Source organism: Mus caroli, chromosome 16 (assembly GCF_900094665.2).
Source record: "Mus caroli chromosome 16, CAROLI_EIJ_v1.1, whole genome shotgun sequence".
Lineage (NCBI taxonomy): Eukaryota > Metazoa > Chordata > Mammalia > Rodentia > Muridae > Mus > Mus caroli.
Window position 1 is genome coordinate 71,100,812 of NC_034585.1, and position 23,167 is coordinate 71,123,978.

At 37.9% G+C, this 23,167-nt stretch overlaps 1 protein-coding gene across 3 annotated transcripts in view; it reads right to left on the reverse strand.

Moving 5' to 3' along the window:
* Nucleotides 1–542: 542 nt before the first annotated feature.
* Nucleotides 543–23,167, reverse strand: part of Samsn1 (SAM domain, SH3 domain and nuclear localization signals 1) — an 87,574-nt gene continuing 64,949 nt past the window's right edge. The window contains exons 4-8 of one of the 3 annotated variants that reach the window (XM_021185393.1): nt 21,232–21,361; nt 18,389–18,540; nt 15,403–15,609; nt 12,728–12,878; nt 543–1,388 (exon numbers count right to left, since the gene is read on the reverse strand). In XM_021185393.1, the coding sequence (XP_021041052.1) occupies nt 1,189–1,388; nt 12,728–12,878; nt 15,403–15,609; nt 18,389–18,540; nt 21,232–21,361 (840 nt within the window). In that variant the 3' untranslated portion in view covers nt 543–1,188. Of the gene's footprint in view, nt 1,389–12,721; nt 12,879–15,402; nt 15,610–18,388; nt 18,541–21,231; nt 21,362–23,167 lie in introns of all 3 variants that reach the window. The other 2 variants (XM_029470649.1, XM_029470648.1) reach the window with 2 other exon arrangements.

The window sequence follows — 23,167 nt, forward strand, 5'->3', positions numbered from 1 at the left end:
ACATGTTGTGCTAACATTAACGAGAGGCCATCAATTCCTTCAAGCAAACGCAATGATTTTATCGGAGTCATAAAGATTTTTCTAGAGGCTGTGTAGGAATGGATGTGAAGGTGGGATATTGATTGGAAAGATGTTACAGCATTCCACACCGGAGTCCAAACTGTGATAGCAGCCCTGAATATGAATGGGGTGCTATGGATATGGAAGACTTTCCACAGGACTTCATAGGTGAATTTGTCTGAGGAAGATACATGAAGAGCAAAGAACAAAATGACTTTCTATTTCAGTGAGTAGCTCCTTGTTTTGGAAAAAAAAAGGTGGGGTAGAAATAAAAGACGAGAGGCAATTTTATGGGTAAAATGAAAGGTTTTGGCACATCAAGCTGAAGTCTGGAGTGTTCACGAAGTTCAGTAACGTGGATCTAGACTTAGAAGATGGTTTGGGAATCACTATACCGTCCTACCTAGGACTGACTGTACAATGTGGTCTAACAGAAACTTTCTTTAAATTATGTTAAAATACTCCAAATAACTTTAGTCTAACAGATACAATATGTACATAGTTTATTTTGTTATTATTAGGATATAGAAAATTAAAAAAATATTTACATATAAAGACAAAACATCTTTGTTTACTAGACATCTCTAAAACTATGTTTACTTGACCAAAACAGACAATATATTGTTAACTCTCTCTGCATATCAGATAACAGAGTGAAGAAACAAACAGAAAATTGTTACTAAAACTCCATCTTTGAAGACAACAGTCTCTAATCTCAGTCTCCAATTTCCCAGTACTTCAAAAATGAGTATATATTCTACCTATAGAAATTAGTTCAACTAAAACTTCTTCTATAAAAAAAATTCAATAATATATATTAGTATATGATCTCCATGTCTACATTTTTTTACACTTATGAAATAGAGATGAATACAGTACATACCATACATGGGCTTGCATCATGTCTTTTTTCTAATACAGGCAGGTAAACTTTAACACATAGTATTTAATAAATATACACTTTATGCACACTCGTTGGTAGGTGAGAAATATAAATTTGCATGCACAATCGTTCCGACTGAAACACTTAGCACTCTGGGGTGCATTTGGAAACCTTCCATTCGATCCTGTAGCATACAAGAAGTTCAAATGGAATTCGGCTGCGGGTGTGGACATGAGAGTGTGTGTTCAGTCACTGGATTCTGAGATGGCAATCTTCTGCACCATGTCAGACAGATTTTCTGACTCCAGATCTTCTTTACCATTATCTGAGTTTTCCGATGAGATATAACAGCCAGAGTCCCTCGGGCAGTCCTCTAGCTGTGATGCACTTAAGATGTCTGGGTTTGAGGACAGAGGCACAGATTCCTTTTCATGCTCTGCAGTGGCTGTAAATGGAAAAGTTGCCCAGGTTAGGAAGAGGCATAGCAACTTTCATGTGACTGTCACCTTCAAACATTATCCTCCTTAAATTATTCCAATCTTGTGTTTATTACAGTGGAAACTCCTGTGAATGAAATACCCAGTGATTTGTCATAATTAAGAATGGCACACTCAGAAGTTCAACCTCTCAGATGTCAGCCACTGTTCCTCACTCTTTACTTTGAGTTGTAAGTTATTCATGGGTACGGTCTATTTGAGCAAAGTCCAATGTGGACGCTCCATTTACATTAATAGTATGTTGCCAAAGGAAGCAGATTGTATCCACAGTATGACAGACACCTGCTCCAAATATATCTTAAGGGATCATTAGAAAAAGTCATGTGTAGTTTGAAGTATAATCCAAGTGATTTTGATGAACAGTTCTGGAATTATGAATATGAGGATATGTAACTAAAAGCCTACTCACTGTCAGCAACTATACAGCAGGTCTTCAAATACTTAGAATTTAGCTAATACTATTTGATATATTCAAAACAGCCCCACATCTACATTCACCATAGAAATAAACATAAACAAAAGAGGCAACTTTTTGAGTATATAATTCCAAATTTCCTAGAACTACTTTATGAAACTTTAGTTTGTTTATGCATCTTTATAATTCTGACTAACCATAGTTTATTTTGTGATTGGTTTACTAAAGCCCTTTTATATATACAAAAAACATATTACATTTTAGAATAATGACTTTTAAAACTTGGGCAAAAGGTATCTCTACAGAACCAAGGCAACTTTTTATAATGTGACTCCTTTCAGGGCTCCTTTATCATCAGCCTGCTCTTTGTCAATGGGACATTTGTCCTCTTTGATACCAGAGATGGGTACTTTGCTGCATCTCAAGCCAAGTTCTCCAGACAGAAAATGAATCTCTAGTTGTCATCTCTTAGCTCTGACCACAGTAGCACATCCTCTGTGTTCACCTAGGAGCTGGGATTTGTTACTTCTCAATTCACTTCCCCCACACTGGGAAGGACAAACAAGCACACAGATTTGTAGGTGAGGCCAGCCAGAGCTGTGCCTTAAATTCTTAATCACATTGTCCTGCACTTATCCAGTTTCAGTCAGAGGAAACTAAAGCAAAGCCTCAATGTCTTCAATCGACTCATGTAGTGATAACTGAGTTCTTTTTAGGAATCTGTCCTTATCTTACATGCCATGTTCTGGTTTTCAAGAGCATTGCCTAGGACTCATATTGACCACGTTGGTTTATACTCTGCCATCTACCTAATCCATCCTCACTAGCCTCAGATGGACATGAGAACTGAGCCCTAGTGACATTGGGTACACCTATATGTAGGGAAATAAGTTCCCTTTCCTGTATCAGAATGGTAGTAGCATGACACTTATAGATGAGTTGAGAAAATAGATGGTTAACATATTTTCTGATTCTGTAGTTACATGCTAAGTCCTTGTCCATAAGAACTGAAAGCACTTCCTGAAGGATATTATTTTCAAACCACAAAGCCACATTTACCCCATTCTCTAGAATAAACTATTTCTGACATGTAATATCAATAGACTATATAATATATAAATAATATTCTGCTGGCAAGTGTTTGATACAGCTTTCAAGTTTCCTGGTATCTTGCCATTGAAATCTGGTAGTGTGAATAGTTAGATCAAAAATTCAGCTACCTTGAAGTCTTTGCTGTTTATTAGCAAAGACTCTTAAGTCAGAGATTGACCTAGTAAGTGGACTGATGAAGATCGGTCACTTATGTTTCCAAGTCCTCCCTTATGGACAGGCAGCTGAGTGTGCTCATCATTTTCTAAGGAGTTTTTTTCCCCTGCCTCTGCCTTTTCTTCTAATGCTACTGAAGAAAAAGGAGTCACTTCTGTGTTCTATTATCCCATTGCTTTTGGACAAGGCTAGCCAGGCTGGCTTCTTCATGCCCTACCACATTTGCAGAGATCACCTTATTCACCATATCACCTCTTTAGTCCTGCTGGTGGACAAAAGGCCGAATTTTAAGTGTGTGCCTATTACCTCAATGTAAAATGAAAAACCCTACTTCTGTTCAGAACAAAATCCTAAGCAAAACTTGGAATGGTAAGACTCATTTGCTCCTGGCCCCATGTCCTATTCAGGTTGGGTAGAATTTGTTGAGAATTTCTGAATATAAACAACTGAGGCTCAAAGGCCTTTGATTTCCAAAATCATTTACCTTTTTCTTTAAAAAAAAAAACAAAGGAAAACAAAACACTTAACTTCTGTTTTCTTCCTCACATTCACCACAGATGCTCACAAAACAGTCCATGAATCTGACCTTCCCAGAGCCCATCATTGTTTTAGCAATGAAAGAACATTTGTTTGGTTTCCACCTGAGAACTGCTGTCTTCCCGTCTCTGACCTGTAGGGGTGGCTTTGTTTTAAATACAAGTTCATTACTGTGAGAGCCCTTTGCGTCTGCAATTTTTATGAAAAAAGAGAGTCGTTTCTCAGTCTGAACATTAAGCAGTGCAGTAATTTACAGAACAGCGGTGATTTGCTAATGGTTTCCTCGTCAAGTGAAAACATGACTGTTCTCCTCAGATGCCTCCCACCAGGCCTGCAATAATTTCAGGCAGGTTATCAGCTGGAGCCCCTCAACTGTAACTATAAAAAGAAAAGGCAGGTCATTACACAGCACCGTGGAGAGGATGGCTCCTTAGTACCCCAGCTTTGCATTTAGAGGGCCACAGTTCCTTGTTCTTTTTATCTTGAAACTAATATCAGGGATTGCTAGAAGTTCTGGTCTTAGGCATCTATTGTTATTTTATTTGTTTGGGTTTTCTTTTCTGCCCACAGAGAGAATAAGCTCACAGTACTGTATTCATATTTTCTTTCTAAGTCATTTAGACTGTTCATGTGTCAGCAAAACAGAACAAGGCTAACTGGCCTACCTAGAAATGGAAACCACAACCTACATCAGCTATATGTCCTGTGGTCCAATCATCTCAGCTAACCAGGCAAATAACACATTGTAAAAAGGAACAGTTTAATGCCAAAATTATGGACTTCCCAGAGTACTTCAGAGTGTATCCTTACATAATGAAACATTTCTGGTTATATGTTAAAAACAAAACAACAACAAAAACAAAATAACACATATTTTCTACACTATGTCATTCAAACTATATGAGTATATGTTCATATAATTAGTAAACAAGTAGAAGTATTCAAATATTAAGTGGATTTTCTGTTATTTCTCAGATATCTATAATATTTTTATAATTTATTTTTAGATAATGGAAAAGTTAAAATAGTATATTGTATTCATAGCCACAGAATGGTTTGAAAATTTCCCAAAGACCATGCATTTTCAAATGTGAGTATCGTGAACTATTAGTAATTATTGATATGTTTTTCTTATTGCAATCAGTCAATGGCCACAATAAAGCTTAAAATTCGGTTCTATATGCTACATAATGAAAATGAAATTACCATGTTAAGAAAAGATTATTTAGAAAATATTTTATTTTCCTCCAAAAATTTTAGAGAATTATATATGGTCAGTGAATCAAAAATCATAGATTTAAGATTGTCATCAATGTTGAAAACTGGCATAGTGATTAAGACCTAAGACAGCTAATATAATTATCATAAAATAATTATATTGGAGTTATGACACTTAATTAATTAAGCGTAGGCAGTCTCAATTATACCTAAAGTGACGAACACTTTAAAGACATAAAACTTGATCCTTTTCCTAGGAAGAGCATCCCAGTCTCTAAGGAAAGCAATTCTCCCAATTCTGACACATTAAAAAGTTGAAACTTCTGATGGAAGCAGGTGCAGAGACCCACAGCCAAGCATTAGGCAGAGTTCGGGGATTCCTGATGGGAGGAAGGATTGTAGAAGCCAGGGTAGGGGGTGAAGGGTGGGGGGTCAAGGGCACAAGAAAAACCAGAGAGCCACCGAACCTGGCTCATAAGGGCTCACAGAGACTGAACCCATAACTGGGGAGCCTGCATGAGTCTGCCCTAGGCTTCTGTATACATGTTAAATGTATGCAGCTTAGTCTTCTTGTGGGATTTCTAACAGTGGTAGTAGGGCTCTCTCTGACTCTTTTGCAGGCCTCCTGGGACCCCTTTCCTCATACTGTGTTTCCTCATCTAGCCCAGGATGAGGGGAGATGTCTAGTCTTACTTCAACATGATAGATCATTCCTGGTGGATATCCATGTGAGGCCAGTTCTTTTCTGAAGAGAAAAGGAGGAGAAGTGGAGGGAGGGGACAGGCAGAGAGGAGGTGGGGGCAAGGAACTGGGAGGAAAGGGGGGAAGAAACTAATAAATAATAATAGTTATTAAAAAGAAAGTTTAAGGTTCAGCAAAGGAAAAAACTTCCCAATTTTGCTTGACCTTCCAGGCTTTTTAACTCAAAATTGCCCAGAGTTTTAACTTTTCTATTTTCTTTGCTTTATATGTAAAAAACAAAACAGAACAAAAAGAAACAATTCCGTGACCACCAAATGCCTGACCAAAGTAAGTTATTGATGGAAAGTGGTTTTACACTAACAAAATAGTATTTATGCTAGTTAAATTCAAACTAAAGATAACCAAAAGGGATGTTTATGAACTCTTGGAAGTAATGAAGGCACTGCGTGGCTTTATGAACCTTGCTGTGTCTGTGCTCCATCACCATTGAAGAGAGACAGGCATATACATTTTAGGGTGGCTACAAACCCATTCAGGGTCGAGCTGCAATTGACTCCCTAACACTGAAACTCAGCAATTCTATACTCTCAAACTGTTAAGACGAAATCCTTTCTTCCCTTCAGTTTCCTCAGGTCAGTGACAGCCACAGCAACAATAAAAGCAGAATGGATCATTTAATGTTATGAACATATGCTCATATCGGTACAAAGACCAATATCAGGTTCTTAAGATCTTCAAAATACCTTGTTTTTAGGGTATGTCTTAATTCTCATAACAAATTAATTGCTAGCATTTTAAGTTGTTGACTAGACCTATTAGTGTTTAAGATAGTATTTTTTTTAATGGACTTTAATGGAAAAATCCTATACGTTGAATTTCTCTCTATATAAACTATCCATAAATGAAAATTTCAATTGCATATACAGTTGCTTTCCAAAATTTATTTGCACTCTTGCACACAGATTCAAGTATCACTAGCATATCCATAAACTAAATCTTGACCACATCCCAGACTTTTCATCTGCCTGATTGCAGAACTGACACATGCAATGTGGGCCTGCATGCAACTTCACTTTACATCGCCAGGCAAAACCCTTCCTCATTCGTAAGTTTCTTTACTTCATATGCTATCTCCATATACATCAAGTTTGGAAGCATCTGTTAGACTCCTACTAGAAAAGCACATATTTTAGACGATTTCATCTTGTTTGACTGAGGTCACCATTTCAAAGCCATGCCTAGGCTAGGTCACAGTCACATTGTAGATTAAAAACAAATACAAGAATATCTCTGTCTCTGTCTCTGTCTCTGTCTCTGTCTCTGTCTCTCTCTCTCTCTCTCTCTCTCTCACACACACACACACACACACACAGAGTGCTTACAGTAATTTTTTAAGTTAGTGATGTGAAAATTCTCACTAGAAATTACTCTCTAAAGAAAGGGTAAAAAATGCTTTGATTTTAATTTATTTCTATTATGTAGAATATGCTATAGAATATGCTATTTGTCATAAATGAAATCTCAGATAGTAACAATAAAAATAAATCTCAAGTAATTACATCCTAAAGCCAAACAGCTATGACCCAAAATATATTAAATTATGCATGTGTACGTGCATGTGTGTATAAACAAATGCCGATAAAACATCTGTGCATCTCCTCTACTAATGTATGGGAGCAATTATTGTACCTTTCTAAAAAATGTGTATCTTTTTTGAATCAAAAATCAAATAATATACCAGGTGAGTTATAAACCCCACGTACACATGTCAGGAGCTAGACACCAGGTTAGACTGGCAAGCCGCTGGACCAACTGCTGGACGATTGTCTGGCATCACTACAGATCTCCCCTCTGGCAGCTCGTGTTCCAGCTCCTGACAGGGGCCTCCCATTTGCTCTGCATGCACTTGGGCAGGCAGGAAGGCACAACTGGGGGTGGTAGAGCAATGAGGAGCCGCTGTGACCACAGCCGGTGCCAACCAGCTGGCACACAACCCACCCTTTACCCTTCCTCCTCACTTGGCACTGAAATCAAAACTTACAAGTACCTAAAATATCCAGAGGAGCAAGTCTGTGAAGTTGGCTTACTTTGTTGTTACTATTATTTTTCAATTTAAAATTTAATTAGCCCCGAATGTAAGAAAGAAAGATATTTATATCACCCTTTTACACTAAGGACCATTGAACTTACTTTGGTAGACACATTTTAGGACAGTTAAACATAATTCCAAAACTGCAGAAAGAAACTGTAGAAGAAACAGGAACTATAGACTATAAACAGCAGATAACTGTTTTATTCTACAGAAACATTTCTGAGTAAGATAATGGGGTTAAAAATATTTATTTGTAGAGCACCTCTAGGAAAACACACACACACACACACACACACACACACCATTATTCTCTCCAAGTTAATGGGAATGTTTCTTACCAAAGCAGAGACTAATTTTGAAAGAAGAATAAGAGGAAGGATTGCGGGCCCCAAAGAGGATAGGAACTCCACAGGAAGACCAACAGAATCAGCTAATCTGGATCTTTAGGACTCTCAATGTCTGAACCACCAACCAAAGAATATAAGTGGGCTAGACCTAGGCCTCCCCACACATATATAGCAGATGTGCAGCTTGGTTATCTTGTGGGAGAAGGGGAGCTATCCCAAAAGCTGTTGCCTGTACATGGGAAATGTTCTTCTAGCTGAGCTACCTTGTCTGACCTCAGTGGGAGAGGAAACACATCACAGAGTCTTTAGGGGGAAGGGGCACCCACTCAGAGTGGAAGGGAGGGGGGAAATTGTGAGAGGGGATGACGGGGAGGTGGGCAGTGAGAAGGATGTAAAGTGAATAAGTAAAAACAAATAAATTAATTCAATTTTAAGAATCCCATCATAATTACAGGAATCCTTATAAGCACAAAGGAAACAGAGCCTGCATTTTTGTTCTCCTGTGAGCTGGATCACAGCCCCACCCCTTTTGTCTTGTACCTTATCTACATTTCCAAGCGAAAGAGCCAATGAGCTTATTGTGTTCAGTGATGATGTGACGTGGGAGTGATTTTTGTATCCCTCTGATTGTCCCGCTGGGACTGCAGTACCCCATAGTTGTCATTGTCCTCCTGCAGTCACCATGTGATCAGCTCAAATACCTCTCAACTACCCTTCTATCAGCTACTTGGAGAAAAATTGTGCCTCCTGCCACGCAGTGCCCTAAAATATTTAATCCAGTTTACAATTTAAAGGTCAAAGTGAAAGCAGTACTGTCTATCTATTTCTGGGCCAAGAAAATCTAAAAGTTGTTTGGTTTTTGGTTTTTGTTTTGGTTTGGTTTTTTTGTTTGTTCCTCGATTTTAAATTGCTGTTGCTCACACTGTTCTATTGCCTCTCCTCTTCAAACTCATGATATATTAAAGATTCATAAAGGGCTTATCACAAGGTTTTAACACCTAAGATATATGCCCAGTTTGCTTAATTTTTTATATTGCATGACCGGAAAAGCCAAAACTCTCCAAATGTCCAACCCAACAGTGGAAAAACATAGGCATTAACTGGCCTCCCTGAGCTGTTCAGATTCAATGATAGCCCTACAGTTACATGCATAAAAGGAGGGTAATTCATGTGGCCCATTCTTTTCAAAGAGCTATTTTTAGTCTGACTATGAGCTGCCTTTGTTTTTCTTTTTAATGATGCTGCATTTTTATATAGCCATATATTCAAGGTCTTTATCATTCAAGGAACATGAAGGTTGTGCATTTAATCTTCTGCTTGGTTGTAGAAGATGTGATTCACAAAGTCGGATAGATAACAATGAGCCCTCGGCGGCATGGTGCAGCGTCATCAGAATTCACCATCTTATCAACAGATGCATGTCATTCTTTTTTATTTAAGTGAAGCAGTTTCATAGAAGATAAATAGCTTTTAGTCGGAGAAGCCTAACACACGAAATGCATCTTTTTGACATGTGTATTCTAACATTACTTTATACCATAAGGTTAAAATAAGAATAACCTTTCACAGTTGTCTGTTGAAAGTGACACAAGACATATCTACATTTCTCTATATTTTGTCTTCTGAACATAGAGTCTTGGTGTGTGTGCTTATACAGAAGAGACCCTTATTGAGTAATTAGCATCTCTTGACTTTCAAGCACTACATTCTACATTCTCATTCAGGGAAGTCAGTTCTGGGATTTGTCCTGTCTGGATGTCTGACAATGAATGCCACACAATGTTTCTAGGCAATGGTACTTTATTTTCAGAGACCAGGAAAATCTGGAATATGCATAATTTCAGAGGTGTGTAGAACTAAATCCCAGATATATGGGCTCAAAAAATCTACTTAACTATTCATGCTTTAGTTTTTCTACCTATCTAAGTAATATTTTTAGGTCAGAAGTTGATAAAATTGCATCCAACTCTCAGATTGTCACCTCCATAAGTCATTCTCTGGCTAGCATAGACAGGTAATGAGAGATACAGATGGAGAAGTGAAGTGGACATGGGTGACTCTATCTTCCCTTTGTTAGCTCCTTCTGAATAGTGTTTGTCCCTGAAAACACTGTTTGCTGGAACCCATGCTTTTCATGTCACAAACCCTGCTGCAAGACAGCTTGCAGTAGCTTCTTCCCTCTCAGAGGGTGAAGTGATGATATTGCTGCTTTTCTTCAACACTAATTTTATTTCTCTCTTTCTATTTCTCTGTGGTTTTGTCTCTGTCTGTCTCTGTCTCTTTCTCTGTGTGTCTGTCTCTGTCTCTTTGTCTCAGTCTCTCCATTTCTCTCTGTGTCTCTGTCTCTTTCTTTTTCTCTCTATTTCTGTTTTTCTCTTCCTATTTCTCTCTCTCTCTCTCTCTCTCTCTCTCTCTCTCTCCTGTCTCAAAACCCATAGCAATCTGTATAAAGCAAACTGATCTTAAACTCTCCATCCTCCTGCCTCAAACTACTGAGTGCTGAGCTGAATTTGTGCTCACTCCCTGAGCCCCTGAGCTGCAATGCTCAAATAATATCCTTTAGGTTATTGATGAAGTAACAGAAAACTTCCATTTTAAAATATTTCTTTTTTTATATTTACTGGGCTGCACATGCAGGATGGAGCTCTGGGCTTTCTAGCACTGCCTTGGATCACCGCCCCACCTCTCCTCATTATCTGCATGTTTCCCTTCTTCAACATTTATTTTCATCAGTAAGAAATTGAACAAAACATGTTTTGAATAGGAACTATTTTCAAACATCCAGAGATGACCCTTCTCCTTGTACTTCATGCGCACGCTCTTTTGGAGATTCTTGGCTACGTCACTATGCAAGATCAACATGAGAAACCTACAGAGTTAGTTTCTTTACTCACAGAGTCTAGTGAGGAGACAGGGACTCAAATGACAAGATGTGAAAGAAGCTGTGTGTGTCCCCAGAAATAAAACTTTAAAAACCCAAGCCTACAATCATTTCTTCTTGCATTGGGTTAGTCATGTATGCCAGAGATGTGAGAAAAGGATAAATATCTGTGCAAACCCAAGGCTGCAACTATGAAAACAGTAAGAAAGTGTCTTAAGAAGTACGCTAACCCCTACTGCACATGAAATATAGACTGACTGCACTTCAACTTGATAGGACACATGAAAGAAATCCAGGACAGGATAACCCATCAAAGAAGTCAAGAGGCCTGGGTGCTACACTGGACTCCCTCCTTGCTCACTATCTGAACTGTTTTTTTTGCAGTGCCTAGAAGCCCAGCACTGCTCCCCAAACACTGGATTGGAATCCTCACTGCCTGAAGTCACTAGGAACTTGAGCTCAAGACACAAGGCACTTCCTGCCTCAGGTTCTAACCTTAAATAGGAAAGTTCACTGTCTGAGCTGGGAACAGCACTCAGGACAAAAATAAATGTATAGATTGTGGGATAAAACTTTACTATGTTTACATGTTTGAAGAAAGTAATGAAAAGCTACGGTTAGTACTATTTTTGAAAGAGAAGTCTGATTGGATGGTTTAAATTATTTTTAAGCTTTGAAGTTAGATTCCTTTCTCTCTCTCTCTCTCTCTCTCTCTCTCTCTCTCTCTCTCTCTCTCTCTCTCTCNATGGTTTAAATTATTTTTAAGCTTTGAAGTTAGATTTTTCTCTCTCTCTCTCTCTCTCTCTCTCTCTCTCTCTCTCTCTCTCTCTCTCTCTCTCTCTCTTTCTCGATAATTCCATACATTATATTCACATCATTTCCACCCCTCCTCCTCCAACTTCCACCATGCTTCCTGAATCTCCTGTCTATGATTATTGTTCTCCCGTACACACAACAGTAACAACAACTATGCATACATAGCTGTGCAGCCTAATTAGCTTTTATCTTATTTGCATGTATTTGGGGATGAAGCTGCTTCTTCTTCTTCTTCTTCTTCTTCTTCTTCTTCTTCTTCTTCTTCTTCTTCTTCTTCTTCTTCTTCTTCTTCTTCTTCTATACAAAACAACTCTGCAGTACTTGGCACACCCTAAACTCTGGGTTTGGAGGCTTGACTAGATTGAATAGAAATGGTGTTCTGAATGGGCAATTGTAAAAATGAAAGCTGCCCTGTTTTACAAACCTTGTACTCAGCCATACATGAATCTGCATTTATTATTTCATCTTCAGTTTATATTCACAAATACAGAGAGCCATCTCTGATAATAAGAGTGAGCGCTGAATATTTTTGCAAGCTATTATAACATTTACGAAGAGTAACACAAACACCCACAGAATGTGACTATATGGTAATGAAATGAATTTTCCTGTGCGGTGGGGAAGGCTCATTAGCTTAGAGCCAGGCTCTGTGCTGTGCCACAGAGGACATGTGTGGCATTACTTACTAATGGCTCATGCTGTCACTAGGATATTTGTCTCTAAGTCCCTTGGTCTTTGAGAATGCAGGCATCCAATTGTGTGTAAATTAATTTGTTGGCAGAATCAAAACAAGAGACCCATGTAAATCCTTTCCTTTCGAAGTCTTTACCCTAATTATAAATTTTGGCCAGCGTTGTACCCAGTATTATGTAAAACTACCCCATGCTATAGGAAAGGGTGCTATGTATGATTTTTAGTAAATGAGGCTGAAGCTTTGCTCTCAGTGATTCCACTGTTTAGATTAGGGCGTGATGATGGGAGGAAACAGAACGAGTAGGCACACGTACACTTACTCTCCTCATCCAGGAGACTCTCGGCAGCAGACAGCAGCCTCGCCCTGTCTTCTGGATCGGCAATGTTTAATTCAATGAGATGACTTTCTTTGATATCCTTCAAGTCATCCAGGGTCTCATAACCGTTCAGCAGAAGTGTTGAAGTGTATTCCTGGAGGAGGGGGGAAATAGGTATAATCTGTAAACGAGTAGGGCTCAAGTATTTATTTTCTCTAAATTGAAAGGAAGACATGCCTGTGAGAACCAAAACACGAATGGAACTTTCTCCTAAAGCCATTTTAGTTACACTAATTTACCTCAAACAAATTCAAGGGCATTTGAGAGAAAAAAAACCCTGTAAAGTCTTAACCTTCAGAAGGGCAAATGTAGAGCGGAAATAATCACAGGAATCTACAAAGGTGGTCAATTGTGGGTCATTTGCCGGCTGAATCTTCTCTCCCAGCGGGCGCTTTTACTTCCTACATAGTTAAGTTGACACAAACAACATTTTAAAAGTTTTTCAGTCGAATATTTCTAACAGATTAAGTTACAGAAGTATTTCTGAACCAAATTCTCTTTTTGATTTCTTGGTCATGAAAACAACGACTCTCATTATTTTCTTAGTGTGGCTTCAAAATTAACTTGAGCTTCAGTGAGCTGGATCAGTAGGGAAACTGCTTGCTTCTGAGTCAGATGACCTAAATAAATTAGGTTCCAGACGACAAAATGGTAAGAGATTCACACTTGCAACTTTTCTCTGACCTACACACACACACACACACACACACACACACACACACACACACACTGAATAAATAAATGTAAAAAGTAAAAATAAACTTAAAACAGACAGAATTCTGTATTCAAAGGGAGTTTATCATTTTAACTGATTAAAAGTATTATATATCTAGCGAATCACAGACTTGTTTAATTTTTTAAGTCAAAATTTTAATTACAGGTGAAAGGCTCAGAGTTGAAGATAGTACTATTTCCTTTCCCCAATAGGGATTTTTGTCTGTCATTTGCATCAACATATATTAATTTAACATGCATAGACTTCTGATAATAAAGTATCTGTGTTATTTCTATAATGCCTGTTCTGACAGATTGATATGCAAAGTGAAGTTAAAATGTTTTATAAGCTTCCTCAAAAATCTCTCCCATTTTACTTGATCATACTTTCAATATCTTTATTTCAGTTACTAAAACTGAATAGGATTACTTCAATCTAGTCAAGCCTCCAACCCCAGAATTGAGGGTGTGCCAAGTACTGCAGAGTAATTTGTAATGGGAAAGAAAGACAGAGAGAGAGAGAGAGAGAGAGAGAGAGAGAGAGAGAGAGAGAGAGANAGAGAGAGAGAGAGAGAGAGAGAGAGAGAGAGAGAGAGAGAGAAAGAGAGAAAGAAAGAGGAGGGAGGGAACGAAGTGATAGAGGGAAGGAGGGAGGGACGGAGGGGAGAAATAAAGACTCAGCCTTAAACACATGCAAATAAGAGAGAAACTAGTTAGGCTCCACAATCCGGAAACTCTTATTACAAACCACATTCTAACCAAAAAAGGGGGGAAGAATGATAATTCCTTTTTAAAAATTGCATTTTATAAGAATGCAGAATAGCCAAGTGTCCATTCTTACACAATCCACTGTGGCTTCTTGAGTGCAACACCTTTAGGGGTTTTCCCGTGGGTTGTACAGGCGGGATTCAAACTGCATCTCCTCCAGGGAGGATCGCACTGTATCAGTCTTTCGATAGAGGAACTTAAGCAGTATGTCGTTGTGTTGATAGGAGAGTAACTTAGTAACTCAGAAACACCAATTAGGAAACATATCATTTATATTGTCCTGATGAATTACTTAGCTTATCAAAGGACTGACGAGTTAATGTTACAAATGGGATGTAAGACTGTAAATGGAATGAGACTGCAGTGCCTACCGCACTGTATGCTGCATTATACCATTTAACAAGAATTATTTTCTTTAACATGTATGAATATAAGAGAAATCGGGTTATAATCAGACGATTGGGGTCCCGGTGGGGCCGTGGGTTCACGTGACGTTCTTACAGAACACACCGTCCCCTGAATGGTCACTACAGCACCAGTGATCAGTGTTTCTTGGATTGCTATGGAGGTGCGTCTTTGCAGTCATTTTCTTTGCAGTTCATTTCAATTTCTCTATGTAAAAATTCAAGCTTCTTGTCATGTTTCTTCTCAGTCCCTCAGATTTCACTATATTCTTCCTATTCTTTTAATCATTCTCACTTAAAAATTTTGGTTGGCTCCTACCAACATATACAGGATATATATACAGGATATATATATATATATAGGATATATATATATATTATATATATTATATATATATAATATATATTCTCATATATATATATGAGAATCTCTGTGTGCATAATTTTTTCATTGCCACTTCTTTAATCTCTGTTGTCACTGGCTGCTAAGTACCTTTAGGGTTTAGTATAAAGGGTGCTACATAAAGTCTTATCCTTGCATAATAAAAGTAATAAGGGAGAAATAAGAACTGTTCTAGGAAATCAGGTTTACTATATTATATAATATATATCTTAAAATATATATTATAATGTAGATTTAATATATAACAATATAATATATATTTTTAGCAATCTTTCTCCACTATTCTATCCCCTTTTTAACACAACCAAACAGAGCAAAGGTTTACGAACCTGAAGGTGAATCCTCTCTAAGAACTCCTGGAGAGTCTGGTGGCTCTCTCTTCTCCTGCTCCTGGGGACCTTTATTTTCTTAGGCGCTGCTTCCTCTTCTGAGATAACATCCACATAAATAAATTTGAAGTTTCCCACTTTATTGTTCAGCATCCCTGTCCACATTCCCATTGGTGTTTTGCAGATAATGTCTATGATGTCTCCTTTCTAAGGATGAAGACAAAAACAAATCAAATAGTAATGTGTAAGAAGAAGGGAACTGTTGAAACATAGAGAAACGAGGATAATGTGCAAAAAAATCTACAAACATTACAGAAATCCGTGTGAGTTCACTTCTTCAAGACAGTTTTCACTAGGTAGTGAAAAAAAACACCAGCATGCTTGAAGATGCTTTTCTTGACCTTATATTAACTCACTAACTTACATTTGTAGAACGATATATATGATATATTAAATATACTGTTATATAATACTCATTATATATGTACTGGGTAAATAGTATGAGGGTATCCGATTATTGCTTCAAGCATTACATGAGTAGAAATGTTGACATTACATTAATTCTCAAGAGCCTGAACGAAGTTAATGATAAGATCAGATTTTTATTCTACCCTCCTCAATCAATACAGGACTAAAGAATGAAAGCATCATTCAGTGTGCTTTCTTAAAGGGGAGAAAGGGAAGAGAGAAACAGTAGACTCTGTCCATGGTTTTGGCTCACATGACACAACTTGTTTACAGTACAAATTAAGTAATGTAAACTGTTTTCACCGCATAATGAAAGTATAAGATTTATTAAATATGTAACAGAAGTACTTGTGCATCCAGGTATGAGGCTTGGTTCTTGAGGTACTGATGGCTCTCTCCCTGTATGTGTCACATTAGCACTGAACTGTGACATGTGAGACCCATAGAGAAAGCTATTTCTCTGGCAGGGATGGAGCCCTAACATTCCAATCTACTCAAAATATAAAAGAGTTAATCTCTTTGGTCTGGCCAATCATTTAGTCATAGGACCACCCTTGAGAAGTGGGTTGATCTTAAGCCAAGCTCAAGGAAAAAAAGGGAATAATAAGCTAGACTATTCTGATGTCCCTGAGATATCAACCCTAGTACAGGACTGCAGACAATTGCCCAGATCCGTCTGAATTACATAGAAAAGCAGAGCTCTGCCTTTTCATCTTCCTATCTCTCCTCTACGGGTGCTTTCCCTAATACTTTGGCTTCATTCTTTCCCTTATGTTCATCTCTACCATGTGGTTGCTTGTCTGCCTTATGGGTGACCTCTACATAGAGCTAACTCAAAGGGTGTGTCTCTCTCTGTTCCACTTCTTCTCTTCCCTGTAGCTGCTGAGACCTATAGCTTGCTGCCCTGGAATTCTTCTTTGTAAATTATAATCAAATTTCCCTTAATTTTGATTCCATTCTAAAATTATTTTATTAAAGGGACTAAGATCTCCACATAGGGACCATGATTTCCCAGGTAACATGATGACCTCACTGGGATTTTCCAAAATATCTGTTAACATCAATAGGAGACATTATGTAAACCAAAAAGACCCAACCTTAACTTTTAAAGTTTTCAAACAAACATGAACTAGGCACATTGGCATGGTCAAGCCAACTAGTGTTTTGTATATTTATATCAAAAACTATATTTGGCCATAGGCTGCAGTAATTTACAACAGTAAAAATTTTTCTAGGAATATTTCTTTATGAAAAAAATTATTTCTGGGCAATTAAGTGCCTATTTGTAAGAGTCATAATTGTTCACTTGACATATAACTTTATATCCCCCAAAGATGTGATCAATCCCAATATTTGCTGCTTTTAAGGCTCTACCCTTAAAGCTATGCTTAAATATCTATTTTCCTGCTGGTCTGTGAATGTACGATAGATGTAAAACACAATTTCACTTGTTATAGTCATTTAGAATAGAGTGTGATTGAAAGATGGTCTCTCTGATTTGAGATAGTATGTATGTCTGTCTGGGTGTAGGTCTTGGCATTTCCACTTCTTACTTGAGAGAATGAAATGGCAAGCCAGCTACCATCCACCAAGGAGACCAGCAAGTTCCCCAGAAGCACTAGTGAGTTTCTAGGAGTGCTAAGTCTTTATTGGGTTTTTCCTATCATATTTAACTTCAAGGTCTTGTATCTCATGTCTTTTAAACTTGCACATTTTATCAAAGCTGCTCGCTAACCCAGACAAAGACCCAGTCAGTTTCCTCCCAGTGGTAACTGTGGGATCTTTATCATGTTCTCTGAGAGCTGCAAAGAATCACCCAAGTACCACATGGATATAGTTTCATAGAGAGATATGAGAAACTGTATTCTACCAACATCATGGGACCTTAAAGAAGGTGTTCTTGTTTCAGGGGATCTCACAGTTTAATTTGACAGCCTGATATCAGTGAGGGGTATCCTTGTACAGAAAACAGCTGAGCCATTCCTATCTAGGTTTAGGACCTGAAAAAAAAACACTGTGATTAAATAAGTACATGTTATTTGAATCCTCAGAGTTGAGGGTAATTTGTTTTAAGAAGAAATTTAGGAAAGGGTTATCATTAGGGAAAGAAGTTCTGGTTTCTCAAGGCGACGCACTTAGGAAGAACCAGCCAAGTCTGGTTCCCCACAGCCTTGACGGTTGGCTTCCTGCCAGATCATTCCTGTCTTCTCTCCCTCTTTTGCTTCATTGTTTTACTCTAGTATGTATCAGGTGGACATATCTAGCTGGCCACTTCTAAGAGTTGCAGAGTTCAAAAAAGTGCAGAATTTGTATTCTCTAATGCTAACAGTCACAGTCGATAGGAGATTTTCACCCTAGTTCATACTAAGTTCAAAGTTCAAACTCTTCCTGCTATGAGCTAGTCCAACTTACTGTATCGAAAGAACATACATCTTTACTGGCAACTTCCATTAGTCCCTAAAATATATCATACAACTAGTGTTTGATAAACCAGGAAGCATATGTAATGTTGGCCCACCTTGATTTTAAGGGAGTCGGTGTCATAGGGACTTGGCGTGAAGTCTGTGTGCACTCTGGCCCTGCCACAGAATGGCCCCGTGTAGGGGCTGTCATCATCCAGTCGGAAGCTGTCCCGATTACTTGTTCCATCTGAACAGCTTGTTATTCCACCTGATAAAGTAAAGGTTAACAGTTTGTAGCTTCCAAGGCTTTTAGCTTCCTGTAGCATTACCTCAAACTGGAGCAAGGATGCCAGCCTTATGCAGTTCTCAGTCACATTCCCTCAGAGACCCTGTCTTGTAAGCTAGTTTTGATGCTTTCTTGCCAGTCTGAATACTCTAGATAGTCCTTAGTCCAATACCATCTCATTTCAAAATATCTCCTCATTTGGATCTGATCTGCCTTAAAGGGCATTAAACAATCAATGCTCTACTTGCTAAGTTGGAGCAAAGAATAGATTCAAACTTTGACCTTGACAGATAATTTCAGAGTTGGAAACTATGAAAGAATTCAATAGAAACAGTTTAATCATTTTGTGTTGTTATTGATCATAAGTAATCAACACATGACATTTCAGAGTTCCATACAACTTATGTAATTGTGATTTAAAAGTCTTTCCCAGAATTTTTACTGTGTGCCAAAGACCATATGAAAGAAACATCTTTGCCTATAAACATCTTTGTGTGATACTTTTGTTTGCCACAGGGGTAGAGAGGAGAGTTGCCCAAATGTGTGAACCTGCAAACTGTCTGGGTGCTTATTTTCTGGTCCCCTTCCCTTCTGATCTTGAACTTCACTTGAGAAAAATAAAAAATGAGCAAAGCAAACACAGAGCGCATGCCATCTTGCTCCATTCTGCTTCCCTTCTGTAGTGTCACAGCTGTTTGCAGTGAAAGTGCCTGGCTGTTTCTCCCACACTAACGGGCTCCTCACTTCCTCTTTCAGGTTGACCTTTTGCTGCTCGAGGAGGCAAGAGCTGCAGTTTCACTGCCGTGGATTTTGAAATAAGGCAAAAGTCCTGTAAGTTCCACATTGGGTGTGAATAGAAATGTAGCTTGTGAGTGAAACACTATCTCCCCACACCTCCCTTCTGGATTAGTGTATGGGTGCTGGCTTTGCATGGGATGTTGGAATCATCTAATTCTTCTCACATTCAGTATCACAACCTTGAATTTGACAACTTTTAGCAGAACTGGATACTTATGAAATCTGAATAACACACACACACACACACACTGCATCCTTCAAAATGAGTCTGCATTAGCTTTTTACAACAAAATAGCTATTGTATAGCTAATATGATGAAAATTGAGAATATTCAAAACATCTGTTCTTTGTGAGTCATCTTTGAATAACAGAAGTACTTGATTTAAAAACAACTGGAAAATAATCTTTGCAGTGACATTTCAAAGTCCTGAAGATACTGGACTGGAGGAAAGATAACAGTTTACTTATATAAAATATATAAGGCACCAGCACTGTCAGTACTTTCTTGTAACTCTTGTAGCATAAAATGTAACTGATGTTGAGTAATGACCTTCTTAGACCAATATCAGTGTTGATTCCACACTTATAGTTCCTGCTAATCTCCTTTCCCACCCTACTGGTGACATATCTATCACACAGTATTATTCACTGCTCCAGTCTCTACTTACTAACAATAAATGGAAATGACACAATTAAGGCAAATGTCCTGCACTTTGCAGAAAAGTAGGAAATGAAAGAAAGAAAGAAAGAAAGAAAGAAAGAAAGAAAGAAAGAAAGAAAGAAAGAAAGAAAGAAGGAAGGAAGGAAGGAAGGAAGGAAGGAAGGAAGGAAGGAAGGAAGGGCTGAGCAGTGGTGGTGCACGCCTTTAATCCCAGCACTTGGGAGGCAAAGGCAGGCAGTTTCTTAGTTCGAGGCCAGCCTGGTCTACAGAGTGAGTTCCAGGACAGCCAGGGCTACACAGAGAAACCCTGTTTTGAAACAAAACAAAACAAAACAAAACAAAACAAAACAAAACAAAAAAGCAAGCAAGCAAGCAAGAAAGGAAGGAAGGAAGGAAGGAAGGAAGGAAGAAAGGAAGGAAGGAAGAAGGAAAGAGAAAGAAAAAACAAAGAGAGAGAGAGAGAAAGACAGGCAGAAAGAAAGACAAAAGAAAGACAGACAGACAGACAGAAATGAGTGGGGGAATCAGAGAGGGAGGAAAGAAGGGACAAAAACAAAAAGAAAAATCAAAGAAGGCCCATGGGAGAAAAATAAAGAATAGACTTCTACTTCTCTATTTCAAATAATGTTATGTCTTCTGAATCAAGATAACACTACGTTCTTCAGAGCATAAAATCTTGATATCAGTCTTTGAGGCTACTGGTTAGTTCATATTGTTGTTCCACAGGGCAGAGGGAGGGTATAGGGAACTTTCGGGATAGCATTTGAAATGTATATAAAGAAAATATCAAATAAATAAATAAATAAATAAATAAATAAATAAATAAACTTTTTGAGGCATTGCACAAGAGCCCTGTAGGGATAGCATTTGAAATGTATATAAAGAAACTATCAAATAAATAAATAAATAAATAAATAAATAAATAAACTTTTTGAGGCATTGCACAAGATCCCTGTAGGCTATAGCGTCAGAAATATGTTGTGCTATGTATCACAATCACTAGTAAGTCCATGCTCTAACCTTTCCAACTTCTCTATTGTCATGTCACAATCACTAGTAAGTCAATGCTCTAACCTTTCCAACTTCTCTATTGTCATGTATCTGGATCTTTGTTTCTAATTTGATAAACACCCTCACAGTGAGCATTCACTGTTTTGAATTAGCTTATCCCAGGCTCCATGTCTGCAATGACACCTCTTACTCATTGGTCTTACTTGATGAACTCCGCCTACTGTAAAGACTGTCCATAGAGTCACTGGCTTTGAGTGAGATCTTCTCTGTATGTGTTCCAATCATGGGATCACTGTTCCGATATGGGAGGGCTTCCTCTCCACTTTCCTCCTCCTTCAGGAGAAAAGAAAGGTATCAGAGGTTAAGTGTGCAGATCAGATTTCCACAGAGAGGTTCACTGTGTGCACTGACTCAACAAGCAAGATACATTTAAACAATAAAGCACTCATGAATACATCAGCATAAAATATGAGAGTCATTAATCTTCAGTTCATTTTCTAGGAAAACAGTTAGAGGATACTTGGGAAAATTCCCTAGATGAGACATTGCTTATTGTGGAATTCAACTGCAATTATAATGGTCTATATTTTTGCAAATAAAGATGAATATCATATCAAGATTACTTAATCAGAAATGTGAGATGTAGTAGCATGAATGCTTTTCCTGCATAAAGTGCAGTTACTTTTCATGTTCTTCTTATCTGTTTGCCACCATTACTAATCCTTTGAGATCTGGTACTACAGCTTTAAACTCTGCACATTTGTTTCATGTCAGTTATTTGCACGCTACCAGATCACTAGATATGAATAAAACATGCTCACTTTGCAATTCTAAAGTCAGCCTTATCTAAGGAGCTTTACAAATCTCATACTGTGCTTGCCACCTAGTCAAGTGAAAACCAAATCTTGCATAAAATTAGAAAAGACAGACAATTTCAAAACAAATTGCATTTCCTTGAAAACATCTCAAATGTTTTCCATTTTTAGAAAGTTTGGACAAAGCCCTATGAATTTCTTAATGCTCATCTCTATGAAATTCAATAGTCTTATTTTTGAGCATTACTGAGCATTGATAAAACTCATAATATACAGACTTAGTTTGATTTTCTGCTTTTATCTATTCATTTAGTCATTCAGGGAACGTTTATAAAGCACAGCATAGGTACTTATGACCTTTCTAAAATTTGTGGATACATTAATAAACAAGATAACAGAGTAAAAGAACTTTGCCTCTAATAAATTATGTTCTAGTCTAAATGGGCCATGCATACTGTATAAGCTATAGTTTATATGTCGTTAAAGTAGTTGGAAATTATAATAATAATAATGAATAACAGAACATAAAAGCATTGGTATGATACATATATGTGCTGTGAAGGAGATAGGCTATGGAATGTACGAGAACTAGTAAATCAAGCAAGAATGAGGAGGGTTAGTTGACTTAGGAGAATCCAATTTCAAAGGCTTCAACTCTAAGATAACAAGTCCCCAGAATCCACCTAAAATGTGTGAAGATACTCTTTTATAATATGTTGACCTCAATTATGAGAAAATAGAACTTATATTTTCTTCTAAAGATACGTCTCTAAGCAAATGGAAAGATAGAAACAAACCTGAACTTACAATTAACCTTGATACTCAGGCTAGTACAGTGAAAGAAAGGAGGGCATTGCATATTAACTCTCAAGGCAGGGAAGGAAGAACATCCTAGAGCCCTGTGCTGGCCATGGGAAGGTGGTACCCAGACCTCTTGCCATGGGACTGCACCTTACTGACTGTGATGTGTATTGTGAGAAGCATTGTGAGCCTTGGGGGTTAGAGACTGAGTGTTAGGATTTCATTTTGTTTGTCATCTCCAAAAACTCACATGTACATTCGATTTCCACTATGCAGTGTCATAAAAAGGGAAACTTTATCTGACTTCAGTGTTTAGAGGCAGGGTCTTTGGGATGTGATTGTGATTGGATGAGGTCATCAGAACAGAGCCTCCATGACTGGGATCAATGGATTTACTAGCAAAGGGATGGGCACCAAAACATCTACACACAATCCTGTATTTGTCACTGCATTACATCTTCTGCTGTGTTGAAACCCTATCACCAAAACGAATGAGATGTGGTCCCTTCTGTTTGATCATAAC